Genomic DNA, 26,038 nt, shown 5'->3' with positions numbered 1-26,038 from the left:
CTGGGACTGTGTCCCCTTCATCCGTACACTCAGCACTTAGCCCAGCACCTGGCCCACGTGGCGCTCAGTGAACCCGTGGAAGAAAGGAAGAAACGGAGGAGGAACGGAGGGAGGGTTAGCGGCATCGCGTGGTGCAGGGAGTTTGAGGGCGGAGAGTTCAAAGGCCACCACGCCTGAGCAGTGATGACAGGGGGTTGTAACGCGCATCCTGCACGCGGTCTAGACGGACTTTCTCTACACATATTCTTGTCTAGACTTTTCTTGTCATAAAGATTACAGATTTTTTCCATAATTTTCGTCCGGGGTGAGTAGGATTATCAAGACTTCTCCTGGCTCATCTGTGGCCCTCAGCTCTTCCCCAGGCCTCTGGCACCAAAGGGTCCGTGGTCCAGGGAAAACCAAGACGGAGCAGTATGCCAGCACCCTCTGCCACATGGCCCACCTTTCCCCTTTGTGTCCTCAGTCTTTGTTTTTCCAGTCTTACTGAGGTATAGTTGATAAATAAAATTGTATGTTTTTAAAATGTACAGCGTGATGACATGCCTTGTGAAGTGATTGCCACGGTGAAGCTCATTGGCACATCCATCACCTCCCACGGTTACTTTTGTGTGTGGTGAGAACATTTAAGGTGTCCTGTCTTAGATTATCACTCATACTGAAAAGGTATGTAATCCTTTTGGGAAAAAATGAAAGAGAAGATATTACAATTATTCTCACAAATAAAAAAGATTTAAGATATTATTACGAGCAATTATAAAGCAAAACATTGGACAATCTAGAAGAAACAGAGAAATTTCTAGACATACAACCTACCAAGACTGAATCATGAAACACTGCGCAAATCTTTTTTTTGCGTTTCAGTTGCATTTTTACCTTTCTTGAAATAATAAAGCATAATATGCCGAAAAAAGAAAGTGGCCTCTCTTAGCCAATTTCCGGTACCCAATACGGTATCTTTAACTATAGTCATCAGGCTGTGCATTTAGACCCCAGAACCATCTGATGTCTGGAGGTTTGCACCCTTTGACCAGAAGCTTCCCCCACCTTCTAGCCCCTGGCAATCACCATTCTTCTCTGTTTCTATGAATTCAACTTTTTTCTTTCTTTTTTTTTTTTTCTTTTTCATTCCATAGATGAGTGAGCTCTTCTTTCTGTGCCTGGTTTACTTCTCTTAGCATAATGGCCTCCAGGTTCATCCACGCTGTCACAAGTGCCGGCCGTTCTATTCTTCCCTGAAATAGGGCAGACCTTCCTTGCAAGATCTCTTCCATGGGATGCCCTCAGAAGGCCAAAGCAGGATGAATACAAGTGGAGCCCTTGATTTTCTCTACTAAGAAATTGAGCTTTCTTCTGCTTCCTTCCCAGGTTCCTTTGGTATCAGTAGCTTTGGGATAACGTTAACATCTCAGCTCCTTCCGCCTGCTGTACAGTTACAACATTATCATTTGTATTCCCAAAGAATGCATTGGCCTCCCACCAAGCCCACTGATCTGTCGGGGAGAAACATGAACGCCAGGAGAAGCAACATCAATATATGTAAAGCTTTCATTGGGTAGCACCGCTTATCTTTAAAACACCTCGGTCAGCATCAAGGGTAACCAGCAAATCTACAGTCGCAGGCAATGCAGACAGAAAATCAGTTAAGCAACAATCATGACAATTGTTAAAAGGAAGAATTCGTCTTTTACAGGTTTCCATTTTCCATAATGGATTTTAAAACTTCACAGTCTTAGCCGCTATGGGCTAACTCGTCTGCAGTGAAATTTACTTGAAAGGACCAACAGCTCAAAACTATGTTTTATCCCAAAGCACATTATGAAAACAGGAATAATAATCGCAACAGAAATATAATTCAAAGACTGTTACTGACTTTTCATGTTTAATGGTTATTATTCTGGCTTGTTTCAAGTAATTTTTATGACCACAGTTTATTTACAAATTCAGACTAATTCTTTTGTTCCCAGACAGCTGGTATGAATGCATCATTCTAAAATTTGAGCTGTTATGAGGGATAGAACCACATTCAATTTGGGCCACATCTTATTCTCAGTGAGAGTTTGAATACTTGCCCCTGTTTTCTGAAAAACACTTGAAGCATACATCTCATCAGACCATTCCTCGGAAGTCAGTTACTCTGGTAGATTTTAGTGGCAAATCAAGTCAGACACTTGTACCCAAAACCAGCGCTAAAAACTACGTGATGATCGCAGAGCCATTTTTAATGGATAACTTGCAGCAGCTCTTGTGGGGTGAATGGCTTCTGTGTTCCATCGTTGCTTTCTCGAGATTCCCTTTGTTTTGAACTTCGCTGGAGGAGAGAGCAGGCGGGTCCCTGAGGCGCCCGCCACGTGGTTTTAATCCTGTGCTTTGCTGACGTATCAAAGCCAAGTGTCAAGATTAAGCACCCACTGCATCATTGCAGCTGTTTTTCCAGAAAGCATTTTCTGCGTGGCTCTTGGTCAATGCACGTTAGTGAACACGGGTGGGAGCGGGGGGCGGGGGGGGGGGACGATGAAGCAGGGGTGGAGGCTGCCGGGCTGGCCGTGCTGGGATCTGACCTCTGACCCGGGGCTCCCAGGTTCAGAGCCGGGCTGTGCCTGCCCAGGGTGAAGTGATGTGCTCATGCATTCTTACTTCTTTCGGTTTGTTCCTTTTTTTGAGGTAGTTTTGGCTTTAAGTTTAGTCTTTTTTTAAATTAATTTTTAAAATCCCAAAATGATTTAATCCAAATGATTTACTCCAAATCAGCAAATTATGGAGGCCCTTAAAGAAAAAGCAGGAACAAAAGCTTAAAACCAAGTTGGGTCCTACCCCACCTTTTAAAATTGGAGGACGAGGAAAATGATCAGGGATTAACCTGGGTAATCAGATATCGTCTCCCAGGAAGATAAAAAGGGAGACTGTATCCCTGAGCTGTGTCTTTAGGGCTCACTTTTCTGGCAGCTACTAAGCACTGAATTCATGGAATTGAGTGAACAGCTGGAAAGAGGAAGTAAAAGAAGAGATAAACACAGAGATGGTAAAGAGGGTGGGAGAGTCAGCACGGTTAGAGGGAGAGATGTCCGATGACTATTTACTGTGCTTGTCACGTTCAGGAAAGAGTATCAGATAGTCTACGGTGCCACTTACATGCAATTCCTTTTCTACCATAGTCCAGCGAGAAAAGACCTCCTTTTCCTGTTGAGGAAGGGCTATTTTGAGGTAGAAGCAATTGAAATTGTTTATTGTCAAACAAATGACAGAGCAGAGGCATTTTAGATGCATCAGATGTATATCAATTTGAATTAGAAATAAGGGAAAAAAGGTGATTTTTTTTAATACAAAGGAAAATTCAGAAGTTTAAAAGGCCATCTGAGTATACTTTCCATGTAAATCACCTTTTGGATTTCTACACAGAATTAGAGGACATAGTTCCAGTTTGAAAAAGAGTATTATAAAACCTTCAAGGAAAAGAATGATTTATTGAATCAAATGGAAAATGTAGAACTGGTGAAGAATATAGCGTCATTGGCATTATTAAAGTTTTGTGAAATAAAAGGCCGATTGTGAATCAGACAACCTAGTACCTACTCAGCTCTCAGCGTACTGAATCTACGTGGAAAACTTGGTGTCTTCCAGGAGCTTCTATTATTATAATAAAAGAGAGCATTGTTTAAAGATCCATTCTTGGTTTCGTATGTGAGATTTACACTCAGGTTTATTCAGAAGGGATGCGGAGAAGCAGCGGGGAGACTCTGACAGGAGATTGTCTCACTTTTGATTAAGAAGCAAGAGAGGAATTCACAGCCCGCCGCTGTGGGCCCTGACAAACTCGCGGGGGGGCTCTTCCCTGCTCGGTAGGTAGCCCAGTGTGGGCAAGAGAGGGCACAGGCGCCAGGCTCGGACGCTGTGCTGGGTCTCCCAGGGGCAGCAGCAGAAAGGTGGCAGTGGTCGGAAGGGTGGTGTGTCAGGCCGGGCACCCCCTATGGAACCAGAGCCACCGTCTCTCTTATATTTCTGCCCTTCAGCTTTAAGATTTTATTTGAATGGACGCCCCTGCAGAAAGAATGGGAGAAAATTGGAAAACTGGACTGAATGATCCCAAATGCTTCATTCAGCACCATAAGATTTTGAGGTTCCGCTTGACTTGATAAACAGGGGAAGGTAAATGAGATGGTAAATCAGCGTGTGCCATGGAAGCTAAGTGACAGCCCAGAGTGAATTCTTTTTCTAAACTCCCAGCTGATACATACCTTCGACATTTCAATTCAGTTCAACAAATATTTACTGAGCGCCTGTGATAGATCATGCCCTTTACTGGCCCTGATATGCATCGGTGAACAAAGCAAACAAAAATCCTTGTTCTTGTGAAGCGTACATTTTAACGATAGGTTCTTCATAGCCTTTTGCATTTCTATATAAATTTTAGACTGGACTTGTCAATTTCTAGTAAATCTTCCAGTCCATGAACATAGAATATCCCTCTGCTTTATTTAAGCATTCTTTAATTTCTTTGTGACATTTTTTATCATTTTATGTAAAGATATCTTGCACATTTTATGTTAGATTTATTCCTGTGTATTTGACAATTATGATGCTATTTTAAATGACATTATTTTTAAATTTCATTTTCTCACAGTTTGTTGCAGTACTTAGAAATACAATTGACTTTTGTATAGATTCCCTTTATCACATTTAGGAAGTTTCTTTCTCTCCTTACCAAGAGTCTTTTTTTCTTTTTAAAATCGTAAATGGATGTTTCTTACATGCCTTTTTTCCATCTTTTGAGATAATTACATGAATCTTGTCCTTTATTCTGCTAATGTAGTGATCTTCGTAGACTGATTTTCTAATGTTAAATCAAGGTTGCATTTCTAGAATAAGCCCCACTTGATCATGGTGACTCACCCCTTTATACCTTTTGCTGGATTTTGGTTCACTAATATTTTGTTTAGAATTTTTACATCTATGCTTATTAATGAGATTAGCCTACTATTTTCTTTTATTGTGATGATATTACTAGATTTTGGTATCAAAATTTGATGGTCTCATAAAACAAAATGGAGTGTTCCCTCTTTATTTTCTGGAAGAGTTTGTACAATGTTGATAATTATTTCCTCCTTAAAATGTTTGGTAGATTAAGCCATCTGGGCTGAAGCTTTCTTTGTTGGAATATCTTCAATTAATTATGGATTTACTTTCTTTAGTGGTTATAGTATCAGATTTCCTATTTTAACTTCTGCCAGATTCTCTCTTCTTTTGAGACTATAAGTATATATACATATAGCTGATCTTCTAACTATGTTTCCTGCGTTTTGTATTGATTCTGGAGATTTTTAAATCTAGCTTCTGTTTCACTGAGTCTCTCCTCAGCTGTGTCTAACCTGCTGTTACACCCACTCTTAATTTTGGTTACTGTAGTTTCCAGAGAGAGAATTTCTACTTAGTTCTTTTTTTAGTTTCCTGTTCTATGCTGAAGTTCACAGCTATTTTTCATATTTTGTTGAACATTTATCTTGGTTCTTGTAAAGTCTAGGTCTGATAACCATTATCTGGAATTCACATGGTTCTCATTTCATTGTATTTGTTTCTCTTGGCTTTTGGTCATATAGTCTTGCTTTCTTGTGAGCCTGGCTACTTTTGATTGTGTGCCAGATATTTTATATAGAACTTCATAGAAATAATTTGGGACCTGGGATGATGATAATTGTCTCCAAAGAGAATTTACATTTGCTTCTAGGTAAGCAGGTAGCGGCACTTGCCGTCTTGAATAACCTTAATCCATTTTCAGGGACTGAGATTGTTTGAAGCTAGATTTCAGTTTTGGAGAGGGCTGGTCTGTTTCCAATTCACTCCTACTCCGAGGGTGTAGCCCTTTGGGCTCCACCCAAAAGCATGGAATTTTACCAGGAACTCCTGGACTGCAGTTTGTGTCCCCCTGACTTCTTTTGTGAGGCTGTTAGAAGATCTGTTCAGCTTCTCAACCTCTCGCCAACCAATCTAGAAGTGGCAAAGGCCACTGTGTTAAAATGTCACCAAATGCCAGACTTACAAGTTCTCTTGATTTCTCCCACCTCCAGGATTGGCCCCATAATTCTTCCCTGCCTTCTTAGTTCCCTAATACCCTGAAGCAGACTTGGGAGGGAATTACGTAGGCTTCCATTACTAGAAGTGGAAATCCACTACAGATCTCCCTTGACTTACGATGGGGTTACATCCTGATAAACCCATCCTAAGTTGACAATACTGTAAGTTGTAAATTCATTTAATACACCTCACCCACCCAACATCAGAGCTTAGCCCAGCCCCCCTTAAACGTGCTCAGAACACTTACGTTAGCCTACAGTTGGGAAAAATCATGTAACACAAAGCCTATTTTATGATAGTGTTGAATATCCCATGCAGTTTATTGAATACTGTCCTGAAAGTGAAATTTTTTCAGAATGGTTTGTCTGGGGACACAATGGTTGTCAGTATGTTGGTTGTTTACCCTCGTGATCACATGACTGGGAGCCCCTGCCGTGCGTCGCGAGAGAAGATTGTATCGTTAGCCCAGGAAAAGATCAAATTCAAAATTCAAAATTATGGTTTCTACTGAATGTGTATCACTTTCACACCATCATAAAATCAAAAAATCATAAGTTGATCCATCATAAGTCAGGGACCATCTGTATTTACATTTCTGTGAAATACCTGATCACATTCGTTGCTAATCTCTTCTATTGACTTGTGTTTCTAACTGGATCTATAGAAATTCATTTTCTTACAAATTCTGTATATTAATGATTTGTTAAATAAGTTGCAAATACTTTCTCCCAGTTGCTTATCTTTAATCTTTTTATTCAGTGCTTTAATTTTTGAGAACATTACCTTCCGTGTTTTTCTTGATGATTTCTAAGCTTGCTTAGGAAGGTCCTCCCTACCCAAAATTATAAAATATGTTCTCTTTTATTTTCTTCCATTTTTACTTTTAAGAGTTTTGTTTTCTACATTTAACTCTTTAATCCACCTCAAATTTATTGCTATATACCATGTGGTATAAGGATTGCAATAGAACGTTCCCCAAGGAGGTTCATTCTCTTGTCCCTGGAATTTGTGCGTATATACATTATGTGGTAAAAGAGACTTTGTAGATGTAGCTGAAGTTAAGGATCAGTGACCTTAAAACAGGGAAGTTATCCCAGATTATGCAAGTGGTGAGCCCAGTCTAAACATATGGCCGCTTTAAGGGCAGAGAAATTTCTCAGGTTGAAGGCAGAAGACAGGTAGCCGAAGGGGAGGCCAGAGAGCTTCTTGGTGTGAGAAGGGTCCAGTGCCCCAGGGTGGGGGGCACAAGAGGAGGATTGCAGGGGGCCTTCAGGGGTGAGAGAGGCTCCCAGCTGGCAACCAGCAAGGCAGGGGGGATGTCGGCTCTGCAGCTGCAGGGAGCTGAAATCTGTCCACAGCCCGAAGGAGCTTGGAAACAGATGCTCCCTCAGCGCCTCCAGGTAAGAGTCTGGGCTAGCCCACACCTGGACTTTGGCCTGCGAGACCAGAGCAGAGAAACAGCAGGGCCCGCAGCCTGCAGCCCGCTCAGACTTCTTACAGAACGAGGAGATGATGGATTTGTGTCGTTTCAAGCTGCTACATTTACGGTAATTGGTTACAGCAGCAGTAGAAGCTTATACAGGGATCTTACCTAATTTTTTTTCTAAACATATACCCAGTTATTGGTACCACTTACTGACTGAGATAGTCTTCTGCCATTTATTTGAAATTCTACTTTGTCAAAAATCACATTTTCGGGCTTCCCTGGTGGTGCAGTGGTTGAGAGTCCGCCTGCCGATGCAGGGGACGCGGGTTTGTGCCCCGGTCCGGGAAGATCCCACATGCCGCGGAGCGGCTGGGCCCGTTAACCTTGGCCGCTGAGCCTGCGCGTCCGGAGCCTGTGCTCCGCAACGGGAGAGGCCACGGCAGTGAGAGGCCCGCGTACCGAAGGGGGAAAAAAAAAAAAAAATCACATTTTCCACGTGTGCATGGATCTGTTTGGGACTTTGTATTCTTTCCTGACCATCCACTTCCTGTGCCCTGTGCTATGACTTCATGAGTCATAGATTATGGCACTTGAAGAAACAGACTCTGTAGCACCAGTGCCTGGGTTCAAATCCCAATGCCACTTCCACTTACCTGCTGTAGAACTTCACACGAATTAGTTTCCTTTTTTTGCTTAAGTTTTCCTGTCTTGAAAATGGGTTAATAGTAATGCCCACCTCATAAAATAGTTGTGAGGATTGTCAGTTATTACAAGGAGCACTTTAGAAGGGCACTAGTACACAGCAAACTGTATTATCTATAGGGGAGAGTCTTCCCTCATCACTTGTGTTAGAATTGTCCCAGTTATTCTTAAGCATCTGTACTTTCATAAGAATCTTAGAAAAACTTTCATGTTTTAAAATCTGAATGATTGATTGGTTGGAATTGGTCTTATTACACCTTCACGAATTAGTCTGGGAAGAATTTGCATCTCTTTGAATTTCATTAGGTCTTCTTTAGTGTCTTCATTACAATTGAAATGTATCCTTTGATGGATGGTGTGCATTTCTTTTTAGATCTTTTTCAAAATATATTACGGCATTTTCTTCCTTTTGTGGATTTTCCCCTTATATTCTCTAAACCGTTATTGCTGTTGTTTAGGGACGTAGTCACATTTGTTTGCATGTATCCAGCCAACCAGAGCTATTGTCAATATTAATTTTGATGATTTTTCAGTTGATAATTCTTAAGTTTTCTAAGTAAATTTTCTGTTGATTTCTTAAATTTACCTATGTAGGTAATTACATAATTCCTTAACAGAGACAACTGCTGTGTCAGCTTGCATCCCCCTGTGTTTTGGTTGGTGCCCAGGCCGGGTCTCTGCTCAGCACTGAGGAGTCATGACAGAACACGTCCCTGCCTCTTACTCATTTCCAGTGCGAATGCTTGTCAGGTTCCGCTCAAGCGTTTGGTTTCTTTAAATTTTATTGAAGTATAGTTGATTTTACAGCATTGTGTTAATTTCTTCTGTACAGCAGAGTGATTCAGGTACACATGCATATATTCTTTTTCATATTCTTTTCCATTATGGCTTATCACAGGATATTGAATATAGTTCCATGTGCTCTACGGTAGGACCTTGTTGTTTACCCATCCTATATATAATAGTTTGCACCTGCTAATCCCAAACTCCTAATCCATCCCCTCCCCACCCCGCTTCCCACCTTGGCAGCTACAGGTCTGGTCTCTATGCCTGTGAGTCTGTTTCTGTTTTGTAGATATGTTCATTTGTATCATATTTTAGATTCCACATATAAGAGATATTATATGACATTTGTCTTTCTCTTTCTGACTTACTTCGCTTAGTATGGTAATCTCTAGGTCCATCCATGTTGCTGCAAGTGGCATTATTTTGTTCTTTTTAATGGCTGAGTAGTATTCCATTGTATATATGGACCACATCTTCTTTATCCATTCATCTATTGATGGACATTCAGGTTGCTTCCATGTCCTGGCTATTATAAACAGTGCTGCTGTGAACACTGGGGTGCCTAGGAGTGGGATTGCCGGGTCATATGGTAGCTCTAATTTTAGTTTTTTGAGGGACCTCCACACTGATCTCCATAGTGGCTGCACCAATTTACATTCCCACCAGCAGTGTAGGAGTTTCCCTTTCCGGTTTCTGAGGGTTTCTGCTAGCTCCTCTTTGTTGCATTTAGACAAACACCTTCATTATAATTACTTGTGTATACATTTCGTCATTCCTACTAGACTAAGACACCTTTGAGGGCAGAGGGTATATTGTAGTAGGAATACACACACACACGCACGTGTACGTGTACCTGTAGATGTGTACACACACATGCACCTGTACATGTACCTGTAGATGTGTGTGCACGCACGTGTACATGACCTATAGATGTGTACACACACGCGCATGTGTGTTGTGTGTATGTGACACCCGGAGAGCCTCTCAGGCGTGTGGAATGGAAGCGTCACCCCTTTCCCACGTGTCCCTCATCCGTCACGGAGTGACTTCTCGGCCCACCCTTATTACCCCATCCCAGGCTCTCTTAGACACAGAGCAGGATCCTCGTCTCCAAGGTACAAAATCCCCTCGTTAGGGGTCAGAGGGGGCTTCTCCCCTTCCTGCACACTCTCCCTTCCTCCCAGTTTCCCCACCTGGAGCTCTTCGACCACCATCAAGGGGGCTCTTTTCTATGATGTCACCCTGTGGTCTGACCTTCAGATTCCTGGCTCACTGACCACCACTTTCCCTTTGACAACCTGCTTAGAAAATGTCCCTTTTCGCCCGGCTGCATGCTGTTTGTTTTACCCACGCTCTGCACAGCCAAGCGACCTCAAAAGGCATCTGGAAATGCATTTTCCTTTGGAAATAGTAGTAAACAGTGCTTTATGTACTTACATGTTAATCTGTTATATCTATTATGCGTGTATTCTTTATTTCTTTTCTAAAACCATTTACTTACTTATTTATCTTGGCCGTGCTGGGTCTTAGTCGAGGCACACGGGATCTTTAGCTGCGGCACGCAGACTTCTTAGTCACGGCGCCCCAGCGAGGGGTCGAACCCAGGCCCCCAGCAGTGGGATTGCGGAGTCTCACCCACTGGGCCGCCGGGGAAGTCACTGCTTTATTTCTTTGAGTTCTTCTCTTGAGGACGGTGACGTGAGTTGGTTCCTCAGTCATTTCCATGAAGCTGAATCTCGGTACCTCCAGCCCCATGCCCCCAGCCCGAGCATCCACACGGTGCTACACGCAGGGTGGGCACTTGCTGCTTCGTCAGTGAGTACATGAGCTGTACAGTACGTTCGTTTGGGGATTAAGTCGGTTAACGATCAGATTTATTATTCTGAACTGACGTCTACTTCGTTTTCATTAAGCTTTAAAACTGCTAGATCTTTGCTTATGTGTACACTGACCTTTTCAGTGAATCTTGCCCAAAATTGATTGTAGCGCACGCAGAAATCATGTTACTGAGTCGCTGCCGGTTCCACTGCTTTGTGACCCGTGGCATTTAGGAGCATCTACGTCTGGGGGGAGGCGAGGTCGGGTGGCAGCTTGAGGAAGGCATGATGTGTTTTAAAGGTGCACTTGTTGGTTGGTATTTGGGTTTAGGTGCAGGTGACAAAGAATGATCAAAGTGTTTACATTTGTGGGTACAAAATGTTGCCAGCAAACAGAAAACGTCCTGAGATTTTAAATTACGAGGTTTTTAAAATTCCGACTAAGTTATAGCAAAATATACAGAAAGCGAAGCGACCCGAGCGGTGAGTTGCCCCGCCCGGGAGGAAGGTCTAGCTAAGATACGTACACAGGCACATTAGGGTGTGATTAGAGTATATTTCAAAAATCAATAAACCTCGAAGCAGACATGCCTCACTGAAGAGAGAAACAAGTTATCTTCCTTAATTTTAAAAAAATTTGTGTACAATTTTTAAAGGTTATAGCCCATTTATAGTTATTATAAAATCTTGGCTATATTAATTCCCTCCCCCTACCTTGGCCCTCCCCCTTCCCTCTCCCCACTGGTACCCCCTAGTTTGTTCTCTGCATCTGTGAGTCTGCTTCTCTTTTGTTATCTTCACTAGTTTGTTGTATTTTTTATGTTCCACATATAAGTGAGATCATACAGTATTTGTCTTTCTCTGTCTGATTTATCTCACTTAGCATAATGCCCTCCAAGTCCCCAGTCCGTTCATGTTCCTGCAAATGGCAAATTCTTCTTCTTTTCTATGGCTGAGTAGTATTCCATTGTGTATATGAACCACATCTTCTTCATCCATTCATCTATTGAAACACACTTAGGTTGCTTCCATATCTTGGCAATTGTAAATAATGCCTCAGAAGCAAGTTACTTTTTAATAGGAGAAGGCTCTTATTCATTCAGCCAACATGTATAGAGCACCTACTATGTGCCAGACACCATCAGCCCTGGAGCATAGCATGAGTGAATCTTTCCCTGGAGGAGCTCAGATCTAAGTAGCAGAGATTCTTAAAGTTAACTTTCATTGGCTTGTTGATTATCCTATTTTTCTGCTCCGTTTTAGACCCCCCTTTACAATCTCTTCTGTGGACTCCCGGGCTTTGGCCTTTCCCCTTATCACAGGTAAGCTGTCTTCTGGTCTCTGTTTCTTGCTTCTTCCAGCTATACTTTCTCTTTTCTTCAGTGATACCATCTATCCCCAAGGGCCTCCGCAGTCATTTCTGCGGTGATTTCCAAATTTCTATCCCGAGGGCGCACCTCTTTCTCAAACTCAGGTCCTGCCTTTATATCTGTGTGGTGACACATGCACCTCAATGTGGCACGATAGCCTCTCAAATCTGAAAGCAAAGTCTTGAGAAGAAACGCTCCCTGATGCTAAATCTAGGTTTTACAGTTGATCTAACAGTTCGGGCTCAATGTCATAACATCTTGGAAAGGAAAGAGAGACGAGTCAGTCATAATAGGCAATGATAATTCAGTTAGTCTTAGTACCAGGCAAAGTCAAACCGGTGGTGTGATTTCAGTGAAGAGAGAAGGGTCAGTTGCCTCTCTTCCAAAACGTCTCCCGTACTCACACACTGAAAACTGAAATCACCGGGGCAGGATTTCAGGTATCAGGGACCAGAACTATATTTTTCCACTAGAGACTCAAAGTGGTCACCCATCAGAGCTTCTTTACCCAAGGACAGTTGTGCTGGGAGAGTGGTGAGAACACGTGACAGTACTGGGCACCGGAACGGTGCCGGGTGGGGGGGGGGGGGAGGGGGGAGGCGGGACTCCGCGTGCTGGGGAGGATGGAGAAAGGAGAGACCAGGGGCGAGTGTCCCTCGAGAGTTCTGCGTGGCGCGAGCCTGTCCTCGGCTGAGATGGTGGCACTAGCTCTTACCGTGAATCAGTAGTGCTGAACTGGGAGAAGAGAAACCACTGAAATTTTAGCAAAACTAGAGCGGAAAGGAAACCCTTCTGTTCCATCCCAGGAAAGGAGGAGACGTAGGTCTGACTTTGTGTTGTTGTCAGAAGGCGCTTTGATTCCTTTTCAGCCTGTAATCCCAGGAACGCTGCTCCCCAAAAGCCGCGTGCAGTCGGGTGGTTTTAGGGTTTTCTCTGCCCTTGTGGTTTTGAATTATATAGACTTTCAGTGCTTAACTACAAACAGAGGGTTTTCCAGGTGGGGGATCGGAGTTATGGAAAGAAAAATGCTGAAATACAAGTCACTGGGGTAATAAGGTCTCTTGGATGTGGGTAGAAAGTTCTTGACTTAGAGCCGAAGGCTTGCCGTGTATACTGAACAGCTCAGCATACCTGGAGGGCCCCGGGGATGCATCAAAGAACAAAGCCTAGTTGGTTTTGATGTGTGAATAGTTTACAAGCCAAAATTAATTTTTTTTTAAAATGGACTCATCACCAAATTTTAGTTTATCAGAATGTGGTGACCTCCCTCAGAAGTGTCCCAGGCATCGGGCCCCAGTCCGAAGGGCAGGGGTAGAGGCTGGGACCAACCTTCCCAGGCAATGGGAGACCCTGGACAAAAGTGACTGCTCGCCTGTCATGGCTGCTGTGACAGCTGCATTCTTGTGCGTGTTTCGTTCTTCGAGGTTCCGCAAGTTTATCCTCAGTGTGTACAAACATTACAGACTGATCTTAATCCTTTTTCCATTTTGTCTAAACGTATGAAATTTAAAATATACTTGTTCCTAAAATTAATTACCACCCTCATTCCCACTGCTAAGTTTTTGCTGCTCTTGGATCCTTTTCAAAAGGCGCTTGTGTGTGTGTGTGTGTGTGTGTGTGTAGGAATGTTTTTAAAATGCATATCCTTAATATACTAAATTATAGAGGGATACAAGAAAAGAATATCGGATTTGGGAGTTTAAGGGGTTTATTGGGGATATTTTGTCGTTCTAGTTGTTTGGTTGGGGGTTTCTGTTTTGGGGGGTTGGTTTGGTTTGGTTTTGGTCTTGGTTTTCGCTTTCTGGTACATCTGAGTGGGCCCACAGTTTTAGTCAATCCGATAACAGATGCCAACTCAGAAAGCATCATTTTGTTCCCCCGCCCCGTTGCCCTGAAGTCGTGATCACTCTCCGAACTCACTGGGCTTCTCCACTTGGTCCCCTGGACATTTTCCCAAGCTTGCTCAGCCATTCGCCTCCTGGGCTTCCGGGTTGAGGTGCTGTCAGATCAGATCGAAATCATGTGTTAAGGCTCAGTGAGACCATAATTGTCTTCAGTTTAAGAAGCATTTATAGAGGTCACGACTTCGCTACAAAGAAGGTGGCTCCAATCCCTCACTCTATGAAAGGGAATGCGGGGTGTGCGTTACACCAAAGGCACCAGGACCCCAAGAACCAGCCGTGGGCTCATTTTGTCCTCTAGCTCTGTGTACGTCAGGGGTGGGTGGTACAAAAGCAGATGTAGACTATTTTTCAAATACTCCTCTGACTTAGCATTAAAGTGCCCTTAGACCAGATGCCAGTGTTTAACTAATATCCTGCAGGATCCAAAGAGAAGGAATTACTCATCGTGTTTCGTTCGTATAAAATCTGAAATAAAGGGGAGAAAAGTACAAAGAAACCAAAGTACCTTGACTCTGCCTTGCCAGACTATGGTCATTTGAAAAGAGCTTTGCCTCACTTACGAAAGCTCAGGAGTGAAGCGTTCTTTTTCTTTAATTATCAATTGAATTTGCCAGCATTTGTTATTAGTGCTTTTTAGTGAAAACAAAGGCAGACCGTCGTAACTTCTCTCGCAAAGCCGCTTGGCTGTGTTTTTTGGGAGGTGGCTGTGTCCTTTAAGCACTTCCATTTACTTGTGTTATTGATTTATACCTTGCTCGCCGCAGTGCCTGCTTTGATGGACCGCCTCAATTAAGACACAGCAGAGAACTAAACTCTCGACTTTGAATAAAGTTATTTTCTGGGGCGCTCCCGACATATTGCTTCAAAGGCTTCACCAGGCACAGGTGCCCCTGGGCCCTGAATTCCGGGGCCAGTCGCTGGCAGATCATCGACCGCGTCGGCTACTAGGTCTCTTGTCAGATAGCAGTTGTGTGGGAAAGGCCCATACAACGTGACACGGAGGCTGACAGCGGAGAAGGGCCCCCGAGGTTAGGTAGCGTGAATCTGTAGCTGACCCTGTCGAGACAGTGTGTGTGTGTTATTGTTGTTGTTTACTCTCTGCGGCCCCAGGATGAAGAAAGCAGATGTCAGGGAGCCCCCAGAGCTGGGATCTGGCCCAGAGGACCCAGCGGTACCAGACGTCAGCGTATCAGGTCTAGGTTAGGTCAGCAGGAGAGTTCAGGAGAGAGCTGACCAGTTAACTGGGGAGCAGGCAGACCGTGGGTGGCAGAATCGTGATAGGGCGAAGAGGAGGTGAGCTGGCTGGAGATGCGGAGGGAGGTTCGGCTGGTCGGTGCCGTCCAGCTCGCGGCCGGCGTGGCAGTTTCCCCCTGGCGTTGCTACCTCGCGGGCCGCCTGGTCAGGACCCTGGTTTTCAGGTGCAGAATCAAGGCCCCTGGCAGAGAATCTCGGCTCCGGCCAAGAACTCCATTAGAAATAGCTGGCGGGGGTTTCCCTGGTGGCGCAGTGGTTGAGAATCTGCCTGCCGATGCAGGAGACGTGGGTTTGAGCCCTGGTCCGGGGAGATCCCACATGCCGTGGAGCAACTGGGCCCGTGAGCCACAACTACTGAGCCTGTGCTCTAGAGCCCATGCTCCGCAACAAGAGAGGCTGCGACGATGAGAGGCCCGCACACCACGATGAAGAGTGGCCCCCGCTCGCCGCAACTAGAGAAAGCCCTCGCACAGAAACGAAGACCCAACACAGCCATAAATAAAAAATAAATAAATTTAAATCATATAGGCTTCTAAGGAGACCTCTGCTTAAAAAAACAAAAACCAAACGGAAAAGAAATAGCTGGTGGGAACTCACACTGGTTTAAACAATAAGAACTTTTTGCCTCATGTAACTGAGAAGCAGTGGAGGCTTAACCCGGTTACTCGAGTTATGTGACCAGAAGCCAGTTGCCCTCGCTCCGTTTTCAAGCTGCGTTTCCTCATCGTCGGCTCCAGCCTCCGCAAGTTTTCTTCCTCGTGGCTGCGAGAGGACTGCTGGTTCCTGGTCCAGGCTCAAATCACAGAAGAGAAAGTTCCTTTCATAGTAGCTCCTTTGTCACTGGCCTGAACTCCAGTCCTAGTAGGGACCTGGCGCAGCTGGCAGGGGAAAGGCAGCTCATGCCTGGGAACTGGGTTAGTGAAGCCAAGCATCTCCTGGGGCCCGAGGGCCCTAGTCCTGGGGCTGCACAAGTAAGAGAAATCCAGCCGTTTGCAGGTGCTGGGCCTTGGCCACTAAGGAGCCTCCTGTCCTTACCTGTGTTGTCTGAGCAGCTTGCGAGGTCTGGGCTTGCCAGTGAATAAAAGGCCAAGTGACACAGCAGGTGGGGGTGGAAACGCCCATAGTGTGGAAACAGAAGCTGTTAAAATCGAGGTGGTATCATGGACTGGTTATCGTATCCACCTAGAATTCATATGTTGAAGCCCTAAGCCCCAGTGTGACAGGACCTGGAGATGGAGACGTTGGGAGGTGATTAGGTCGTGGGTGGAGCCCTCTGGATGGGATTAGTGCCCTTGGAAGAAGAGATCTGAGAAATGGCGTTCTCTCTCCACCCTGTGAGGACCGTGGCCATCTGTAGGTCATGAGGACAGCCCTCGCGGAACCCGACCCTGCTGGCACCCTGATCTTGGACTCTCCGGCCTCCAGAGCTGTGAGAAAGAAAGGCCCGTTGTTTAAGCCGCCCAGTCTCGAGGATATTATTGCAACAGCCTGAGCTAAGACAGGTGGGAACCAAGAAGCCAAAGGTATCAGGACGGCTCCTCTGTGTGGACGCTGAGCCCTGACAGCATCAGCGGGGCTGAGAGAAAAGGCTCTGCTGGAACTCTCCATCAGCCACACTTTATAACCATTTCATCACAAGTCCTGTTATTTCACCTCCCGAAAGTCGCCTCAGTTCTGTGCATCTTTTCCATCCGCCTCACGTCTCTGTCCTCCACACTGCCACCTTTGTTGGAACCCTGATCACCTTGTGTTCAGGTGAAACAGCCTCTCCCTCCTTGGCCTCCCTGCCTCTCCCCTCTGAGTAATTAAGTGCTGCTGTCATCGTGCTTCCCTGCTTGAAAATATATGCCTGGCTTCCACTCGCTGAGCGGACTTCTCTGCCAGACGTCTGAAGGTCTCTGTAGTCTGGGTTAATTGACTGTCTGCTGTTTCTTCTAAGCATTCCTTGACATCTCCAGTCGGGCCCTCGGCTGGGTGGGCTCTGGGCGTCCACACCTGCCGCACTCATTTTTCCCTTGACTCGTGCTTTCTTTCCCTTTTGCCTGGAATTGCCTTTCACCGAACCTTTGCCCATCCAACTGCAGTTCACCTTTGGGCGCTCACCTTCTCCCTCAGTCCTTCCCAAACAGTGCCACGCCACAAAGAGCTTCTTCTTGACCCCAATTTCTGTTATACTTAGTTTCCCCATAGCTGTTTGTGGGCTAATTTTGTTTCCAAGGAAATGGTAAACTCTCTGAAGACAGCGTTTAATTCGTCCTTGTTCCCCCGCCACATACACAGAGCACAGACTAGCGCTGGTGACCTGCTAAGCGCTCAACATTGGACAGAACAGGGTAGGTAAAGAGGGACCCACTGGCGCAAGGTGTGTGTCCAGTCCTGGGCACGCCATAGGCTGGTCTTCCTTGAAGCAGCCCCACCCGTCCTAGGAGGCTCCCACCTAACCGCCCACCAGGCTCTACCATCCCGCTGGCCTGGAACCCTTTACATTAAGAGGAGATTGCTCCAGGGACCCTGAGATGGCGGATCCGTGGCCTCCACGCCTACCACCAGCCACCCTTTGATATCCTGTTGCTGGTCCCTAGACAGCGTGCTGGCCTGCGCCTCTCCCAGCTTCTTAGGGACAGTCACCACCTGCGATCCAGAAACACAGTCGAGCTACACCACGAATAGATTAAATTTAAAATTCCAGACGAGTCTTCCAAAAGTTCCTATTCCGTCAAACATTTAATTGCCTTAAGGGACGTTTAAAGCATATATTAGCTTAAATTCACAACAGCCCTTCTATTTCCAAGATCACTGGACCAAGGTCTCACAAGGCCACTGTTAGGACAGGGACTTGGGCTCATCTGTCTGACTGTTTAAAATCTTCATCAGGCCAGAGGAAGCGAGATTAATTTTCTCAAAGGAAATCTTTGAGGAAAAGATTTTCTCAAAGTTGCAAAAAAAATCGCTCACATGATGCAAGATAAAATAGCATCCTTACCCCAAGTCTTAGCCTTGCAGCTGCCAACGTCGGTTTTAAATCCACATGGGAGGTAAAGAGAGGGGATGGAATTGCTACGGAGCCCTCAGTTACCACTTAGCCCTCAAGCTGCACAGACTACGGAGCCCTCAGTTACCACTTAGCCCTCAAGCTGCACAGACAGAGGCTTCTGATAGCAGCCTCCAATGGTTGGAAATAAAGCACACACAGACCTTCGAGAACTCTACCCGAGTAAGAAAAGACCCTTTCTGTTTGTTTTCACGTATAAATAAGGTAGTTAAAATTTTCACCGTAGTATGTTTTACCTTGAGGGCCAATAAACACAAAGAACGACAGTGTTAGTCGTCATTAGTCGTAATATCAGAACACAATGTTCAGCGTCTTTCTAATTTTAGAGAGTGATTTTTCTCTGCCATTGAAGTCAAGAAAAAAGCCGTCCCACAGAGGATCGCACAGCCCTCTGCCACCAGTGACAGTGGAGAGCTTTCTTCTTTGTCGTTTTTACTCTGCCATGAATTCTTCTCAGACATCATCAGAGTCTGTTTCTCGATTTCAGTACATTTTTAATATGAAAGCAATGTCTTCCGACTGAAAGAACAAAAGCTTCCTGCTCTTGATTTGACCTTTGTTGGTTTGATGTGTTTTAAAAAAGATCTGGGCAACAGTTTTACAAAGAACGCCCAGAGACATTCCTGGAAAAGCAACTGAAAATAATGATGAAAAAGACTAGGAGAGGAGGCTTCTCGCTCAGCCTGACGCACTGTTGCTCCCCCCACACAGTCTCTGAAGGCCGTGGCGGTTTTGTCTGAGTCAGGAGCAACGCACTGAAGTTTTTTAAAGATACTTTAATGGGACTGTTTCTAACAGAAATTTTACTTTCACATCTGTCCAAGTGAACCAAGCCAAGTTAATATTCATTACTGATTTATCTGATTTGTAAAAATAGAAACCCCAGCCTCTTTTTAACTTTTTTTGGCCACACGGCATGGCATGCGAGACCTTAGCTCCCCAAGCAGGGATTGAACTTGTACCCTCGGCAGTGAAAGAGCCGAGTCCTAACCACTGGACCTCCAGGGAAGTCCCTGAAACGCCAGCCTCTCTTGAAAGCCTGAAAGTGGACCGCTCTCTGGCCCGCCATTTCCCCATCTCACCTAGCACAGGTGTGGTGCTGGTCACGTGAGCCCAGGCATATGTCTTCGGGTGTGTTCTGCTTCCTGCGGCCTCCAGCCTGCATAAGAGGCTCGCAAAGATGCCTTTATGTTGGCAAAAAAAATCCATATAATATTTTCAAACTTCAGATAAGTAACGTAATCTTATTTTTATAATCTCCAGTAAAACATAGCACCTACCCTCAGGGAACCCACAGCCTATGGGAAAAAGCAGTATGTAATCAATAATTACAATTTATGTGATAATGAAGTAAAAGCAGAGGCGCTGGGGTAAGGAGGACCTCGCTGTGGCTGTCAGCTCAGCTACTAATTAATTAGCTGTGTGACTGTGGGTAGAATAGGAACCTCTCTAGGCCTATTCCTCCATACATAAAAAGCCGTAAATGGACCACATGCAGTTGATTGATAGGGAGATTAAATAAAATATGATACACTACGCAGAAGAGCACAAGACGGCACCTGATACATAGAACACGCTGGGTAAAGGTCAGTCGTCGACGGTGATGGTGATGATGACGGTCACAGCTGTTAGATGCACAAGGTTTGTGGCATCTTGGAGGAGGGAATGGTTACCTTGACCGCAAGGCTGAGGACGGGGCTCCTGGAGCAGGTTCCGTGTGAGGGCATCGGGGAGCAGAAGGGGCACGGGACGGCGTGTGCAAAGAAAGGCGCGAGGCGCAGACTGGGTGGGGTTCTGGGGAGAGACGCAGGTCGTTACTGGAGCACAGATGTCCTGGGAAGTCAGGCCCAGGTCAGCTTGAGGAGGTCCTTGGATGCCCCGTGCCGGGGACGTTGTCCTTCAGCTACAGCTAAAAAAATCATGCAAGTACTTTTATGATGGGGGAGAGAGGGCTGGGCGGTCAGGTCCGCCTTTCAGGGAAACGGGCCGGCAGCGCGGAGAGTCAGCTGAAGGGAAATCTGGAAGCAGGGCGGCTGCAGTAGGCTCCCTGTCCTGTAGTAGAAGTCAAGATGCAGTAGTCTCCAGTCAGAGACGTTGAGATTTCCCATCGTCTACCGCGTGGATCCTGACCGTACAGCCTCCACGTGGCTCCCTCAGCCGCCGCCCCTGCACGACCTCCATCCACAGCACACTCCGGCCCCCGCCGGCGTCCCTAAGTGCCGCACACGCCACCTCTGTGCTTCCCACTCTCCCCTCCGCCAGCAACGCCTGTCCCTTTCGTCCACCTAGAAAGCATCCGGGTCAGATTCCATCACCTCTGTAGAGACTTCCGTCCCCCGCTTAGAGGTGATCAGTCGGCCCTGCTCCTGTCCGGGGCCTGTCACACTCCAGTCGTGCCCTTTCTGCACGTCTCGTGGGGACAGTGTAAGCTTCCAGGGGACAAAACCCGTCTCACACTCACTCTGCTCCCCACGCAGAGCTGTGCCGGGTCGCCTGCCGTCACGCTGGCTGGACACACACCCCGACCGTCATCGCTCAGAAAGCCTGTGCGACGTCTTGATGACTCCACATTCCCTAACTTTTAATCGAATGGAAATTCCTTGTACCTCTGCCGTGTGAAGGTGAACACTCGGGAGCTTGGTCGGTGACGGCTGACATGGTGTTCTGAAGCTTTCTGCTCTGAGGCTGCGGGGTCTCGGTTCCCATCAGCTGGGAGGTGAGGGGACTCGTGCACAAAAGCCATATTCTGCTCGCCGGAGCCGCCTGCGTGCATCGCGGGCGCGCCGTGGGACAGTGACCGCCGTCGTGTTCCTACTTTGTGTTTTGTGTAGAACGCCGTATCTGGCAAGACAGGCCTCCTTAAACGTAGGAGGTAATTGGTGCTTTGAGGGAGAGATTTAACTTATCTATAATTGTCAAGAGTTTAAAAATGCAGGAAAGAGCGAGCAGTCATGGCTTGCCTATTTTGAAAGATGCCCTCGAACCAGTTCAAAAACCTCTGACTAAATCAGGTATTTTGCAGGATATCTAACTGAAGGTTAGATCTGGGCACTTGTAGTGTAATCTTTGCTTTAAAAATAGGAAACAACGTGTTGAGCGCCGATTGCCTCTTGAACTCTGCTGGTAGCATCGCTGCTCACCAACATCTCTGGTGACCGACAGGCTAGCTGGGCGGCCCCGTTTCGTGCGAGGTGGCGGCGTGCCAGGGAGTCGACAGAGGTGGCCTTGGCCTCCCGGCAGCATCTGACGGCTCCTCACTTGCACCCACCTCTCTGGCCATCCCGGTCCTAAACGCTGGTGCCTCCTGTGCGTAAGTCTTGGCTCCTGGGAGATTCCTGGTCTCTCTCTCCCCCTGCAAGGAGCCCCCTTTCCCCGGCTTCTGCGTCCCCCTCTGGCTCAGTGGTCCTCTGGCGTCCAGGCCCGGCTTCCTCATGAGCTGTGCTCGTGCCTGTCTCCCGGGCACCTGAAACACAGTAAATGCGAACCCAAACCAGGCCTTCTCTTCCCCACATCCTCACTCTTCTTGGCACACGGCTGAGATGTAAATTCTCATTCGACTCACCTCGTGCTTTTATCTTTCACAAGCCACTCAGTCGTCAGCTTCTGTGATACGAGGTCCCCACAGCCGTCACCCTACAACAAGAACGTCTCCTGATCCCTGCACCACGGCTGTCCCCTGAGTCCCAGGCCACCTCCCCTCCTGAGCTTCTTTACAATATTTCCGGATAATTCCTCCTCCCAGGAATGAGGAGGTGGCGGTTTCCATCGTGGTCCTCGCTGGGAGCCTGCGTCTGCGTCCACGACGTGGGTAGGATAATATCTCCCTCCCAAAGTTGATGTAAGGATTAAATACAACCTTCACGACGTGTGGAAGTTATCTATCAGCTCCTTATACAGTGCCTGGTGTCTGTCAGATGTTCCTAAGTGGTGCTTTCTCTTCTACTTTCTGTACTTTCTACGCCATTAAATCTAAACTTTACTGCCCGCCGCGATTTCAAGGTCCCACCTCCCTATTCAAATGTATCTTCTTTCAGACAGCATTACTGAGCACCTACCGTGTACCACGTGTTCTAACCTCACTTCAGGGTACAAAGAGGAAACATCCAACGGAACCCAGACCCCGTGTCCGCCTCACTGAATACCAGTCTCACCGCATAGGTCTTCCTGGCCTTTCATTCACAAAGTCGGTTACACGTCTCGGGTGTCTCCCCCTGCCCTTGGCTGGGGTTTTGCTCCTCCGTCGGTGGACACCCCCTTTTCAGGAAGGGCTGATCGACTCTCCCTCTGGGAGGAAATCCAGACAGTAAACAAAAGGGAAAACCGCGTGTCTTCCCGCGGGCGTTCTCTCCAGACCCTTTCAGGGACGTGCCTTTTGACGTAAAGTGGACAGTTTGCCGTCCTCTGACGCGTGTGAACTTGCCCTTCACGTGCCCACGCACCTCGCTGCACGGACTCCCCACCTTCGGGTGGATCTCTGAGACCACTTTTGATCTTGGCAGCCCCGTAGGTACTCTGGACCCTTCTGAAGGTCCCGTCATCTTAAGACAAAGACTGACTTAACACCCACAGTTGTGTGCGCTGAGCTTTTGATTCATTCATTCACTCAGCAAATACTAAGGAGGCGCTGCCATAGGCCAGGCAGTGAGCGGAACGCCCGAGCTGAAGGAGTCAGCCAGACGGACACCGTCCCCGACCTGCAGTGTCACAGTCTAGGGCAGGGGTCGGCCTGCTTTCTGCAAAAAGCTAGACAGAAAAGGTTTCAGGCTTTGTGGGCCATAGGGTCTCTGTGAAGAGCCCTCAGCGAGGTCATGGCAAAGTAGCCATCGATAATACGTAAACAAATGCGCATGGCTGTGTTCCAGTAAAACTTCATTCACCAAAAATAGGTGGTGGGGGCTTCCCTGGTGGCGCAGTGGTTGAGAGTCCGCCTGCCGATGCAGGGGACGCGGGTTCGTGCCCCGGTCCGGGAGGATCCCACCTGCCGCGGAGCGGCTGGGCCCTTGAGCCATGGCCGCTGGGCCTGCGCGTCCGGAGCCTGTGCTCCGCAGTGGGAGAGGCCGCAACAGTGAGAGGCCCGCGTACAGCCAAAAAAAAAAAAAAAATAGGGGGTGGGCCGGATTTGGTCTGCAGTCCAAAATTTGCTGATCCCTGGTTGGGCAGATGCATCCCATACATGCAGGTTAATATTTTGCACGTTCTGCCTTGTTTCAATAGGAGTGTGTTGGGTGCGGGTGACAGAAAAGGCAGCCCAGGCAGAAGAGTCCAAGGAGAGGCTGACTCCTGATCAAGGGCTGGTTTCAGGCTCTCCAGTCTCAGCTCCTCCTCCTCTGGGCTGGCTCCACTCTGTCACCTCTAGCTTCTGGGCAGCAAGATGGCTTGTCACACCCGAGTGACATCCCCCGGTGAAGTCCAGCGGGGAATGCAATGCACTGTTGGCACTGCATTCCGTACCCCCAGCGCCACCGTCCCTAGACCCCGCCTCCGCCCACCTCCTCCCAGGCTTTCCAACCCCTTCCGACCCTTCAGAAGCCCAGTGTCTTTGTAATGCTCTCTACTGACACCACCCCCCGCCGCTCACCCTCCCTCAGAGTGTGGACTGGGCTCCAAAATTCTCTCTTGTTATTTCGCCCTCCCCACCAGTCAAACTCAGTTTTCTTTCTGGCCTTCAACTCAGCCATAGAAGGACGGGGTTCTGAATAAACTAACCCACAATGAATAGGAGCATCTGGTGATGTCCCTTAACCCTCCCACAGATTTCTGCTTGGGAGGGATCCAGGCTGGGTGGGTGGTCTTGAGCTGGGATCCCTCCCTGAAATCATTGATCAGGGAGCACTTGTTCCCCACCTGCAGCGAGGGTCTGAGAAAACCCGTGGACACACCAGTCACTGTTGTGGCTTGGCTAAATAATACGGCTCAAAAGCAGATAAGTAGTGTTTCCAAACGTATGTCGATTATTTCGATTATACAGTGAAGATTCATTTGCAATCGATTCTGAATCTATAGAAGCTTTTTGTCACGATGTCCTTTCTCAGTCAGTAGATACTAAAAAAAATACAAAAAGAGGTTTAAATGCAATCCTCAGGCTAATCACGAATACACGCAGATAATTAGCAGAAAGTCTAAAAGATTGGCTAAATGAGATATATACTTAAATTTAATTCGTGACTTACATACATAATACTAAAATGAAATACGTTACATAGGTATAATCTCCATTATATGCTGTAGTGATGTTTATTGAACTTGACTAAGTGCCATTCTTGTAAAAATTATACATGTATTAAATCCTCTAGTCCTCATAATAGCCTTGAGAAGTTTTCATTCCCATTTTCCCGATAAGGAAACAGAAGCACAGAGAAGTTAACCTTCCCAGGGCACGCAGTTTAGAGGCACAGCCCAGATTCAGTCCCCACCGTTTCTCTTCCAGAGTCTGGGCTCTTAACCCCTAGGCTTTACTGTACTGAGTTAAAGGCAGGTGGCAACCAGTCTGCCCTTGTACAGGAAGGCTCTGCTGGGTCATGTTATGGGGCACCCCTGTGCTTCAGACACTCAGCGGTGATCGGTAAAATCCAAGTAAAGTAAAAGATGTATTTGGTATCAAAAGCATGATGAGCATCTGTGTGGCTAGAAGCGGATCAGAACCCCAGAGTGGTGGGTGAAGCTGAAGCCTCCGGGACGGGATCCCAAGCCCGACAGCAGGCAGAGGCAGCGGGGACGGAGATGCAGAAAGGGCTCTTGCTGGTGAGTGACAAGAGACTGGGTCGCAGCTGGAAAGCCAGGCTGGTGTGGAGACTGTGGACCTCCGTTACCTGCCCGTAAGCAGGGCCATGGCTTCTCCAAGGCTGGAAGGCAGCGACCCAGACATAGCCACATCACGGTCTTGGGAAGCTGCCCCAGCTGGGTGCCTGGACCTACAGCAGCCCTGAGAGCACCACAGAGCAGGACCCGCCAGCACCCCGAGTCCAGGTGGAGGCAGTGGCACGCCCCCCCATGAGACAAGAAGGAACCATCAGAGAAACACGAGAAAGGCCCTGGCGAGAACAGGCATCCGGGCACTTGGTGAATAAACTCAAAGCAGGCTAAGCTGTCTGATGTTGCAGACGTGGGGAGGCTCTCTGGGGAGACCGCAGGGTGAGAGACGTTTAAGGGCCAACTGGGCGGGACCTCGTTGGCCACGTAAAGGGTTTTGATTTTCACTTTAAAGATTGAGCAAATTTGACTCAAAAAGCAAAACCAACATACGGGCATTGCGGTAGTTGGGGGCCAACTGAGGCACTGTGGATGGGGATGGGCCAGTGGAGAGGCAGCTAGGAGGTGACGTCAACTCTAAGAGTCCTTACAGTTCCTTGGCGCTCTGCCGAACTGACCCCACAGGGCTTGGTTGGAACGCGCTTTGTAAAGTAACACTAGGCACTGTCACTCTGCTGACCCTGCCGAGACGTGTGAAAACCCGCAGGATTTCCCAGTGGCGACTCAGCAACTGGCCTCCCCGCGGCTCAGCTCTTGGAAGGTGAGTCTGGTATTGGCTGCATTGGCACCTGTGATAAAATATCGTGTGTTTGAGACCCCGTCCCTACGTTGTTTGTACAAAGCTACTCACTTCCGTCTCGTTGTTTTTACGATAGGAGGTTGACGTATTTGCTGTAGTTTGGACATGACTA

General features: G+C 47.0%; 1 protein-coding gene across 14 annotated transcripts in view; it reads left to right on the top strand.

Annotated features, from left to right (window-relative positions):
* The window catches only part of CEP112 (centrosomal protein 112), a 426,576-nt gene that overhangs the window by 389,803 nt on the left and 10,735 nt on the right, over positions 1-26,038 (top strand). Inside the window, exon 25 of one of the 14 annotated variants that reach the window (XM_032616348.1) lies at positions 1,134-2,463. The exons of the other annotated variants lie outside the window; for them this stretch is intronic. Coding sequence (XP_032472239.1) covers positions 1,134-1,175 — 42 coding nt within the window. The 3' untranslated portion in view covers positions 1,176-2,463. Of the gene's footprint in view, positions 1-1,133; positions 2,464-26,038 lie in introns of those variants that run through there. 14 annotated transcript variants of the gene reach the window in all.

This window comes from Phocoena sinus, chromosome 20 (genome assembly GCF_008692025.1).
Source record: "Phocoena sinus isolate mPhoSin1 chromosome 20, mPhoSin1.pri, whole genome shotgun sequence".
Lineage (NCBI taxonomy): Eukaryota > Metazoa > Chordata > Mammalia > Artiodactyla > Phocoenidae > Phocoena > Phocoena sinus.
Note: the sequence above shows the minus strand (reverse complement) of the source record. Positions and strands in the feature narration are given on the sequence as shown.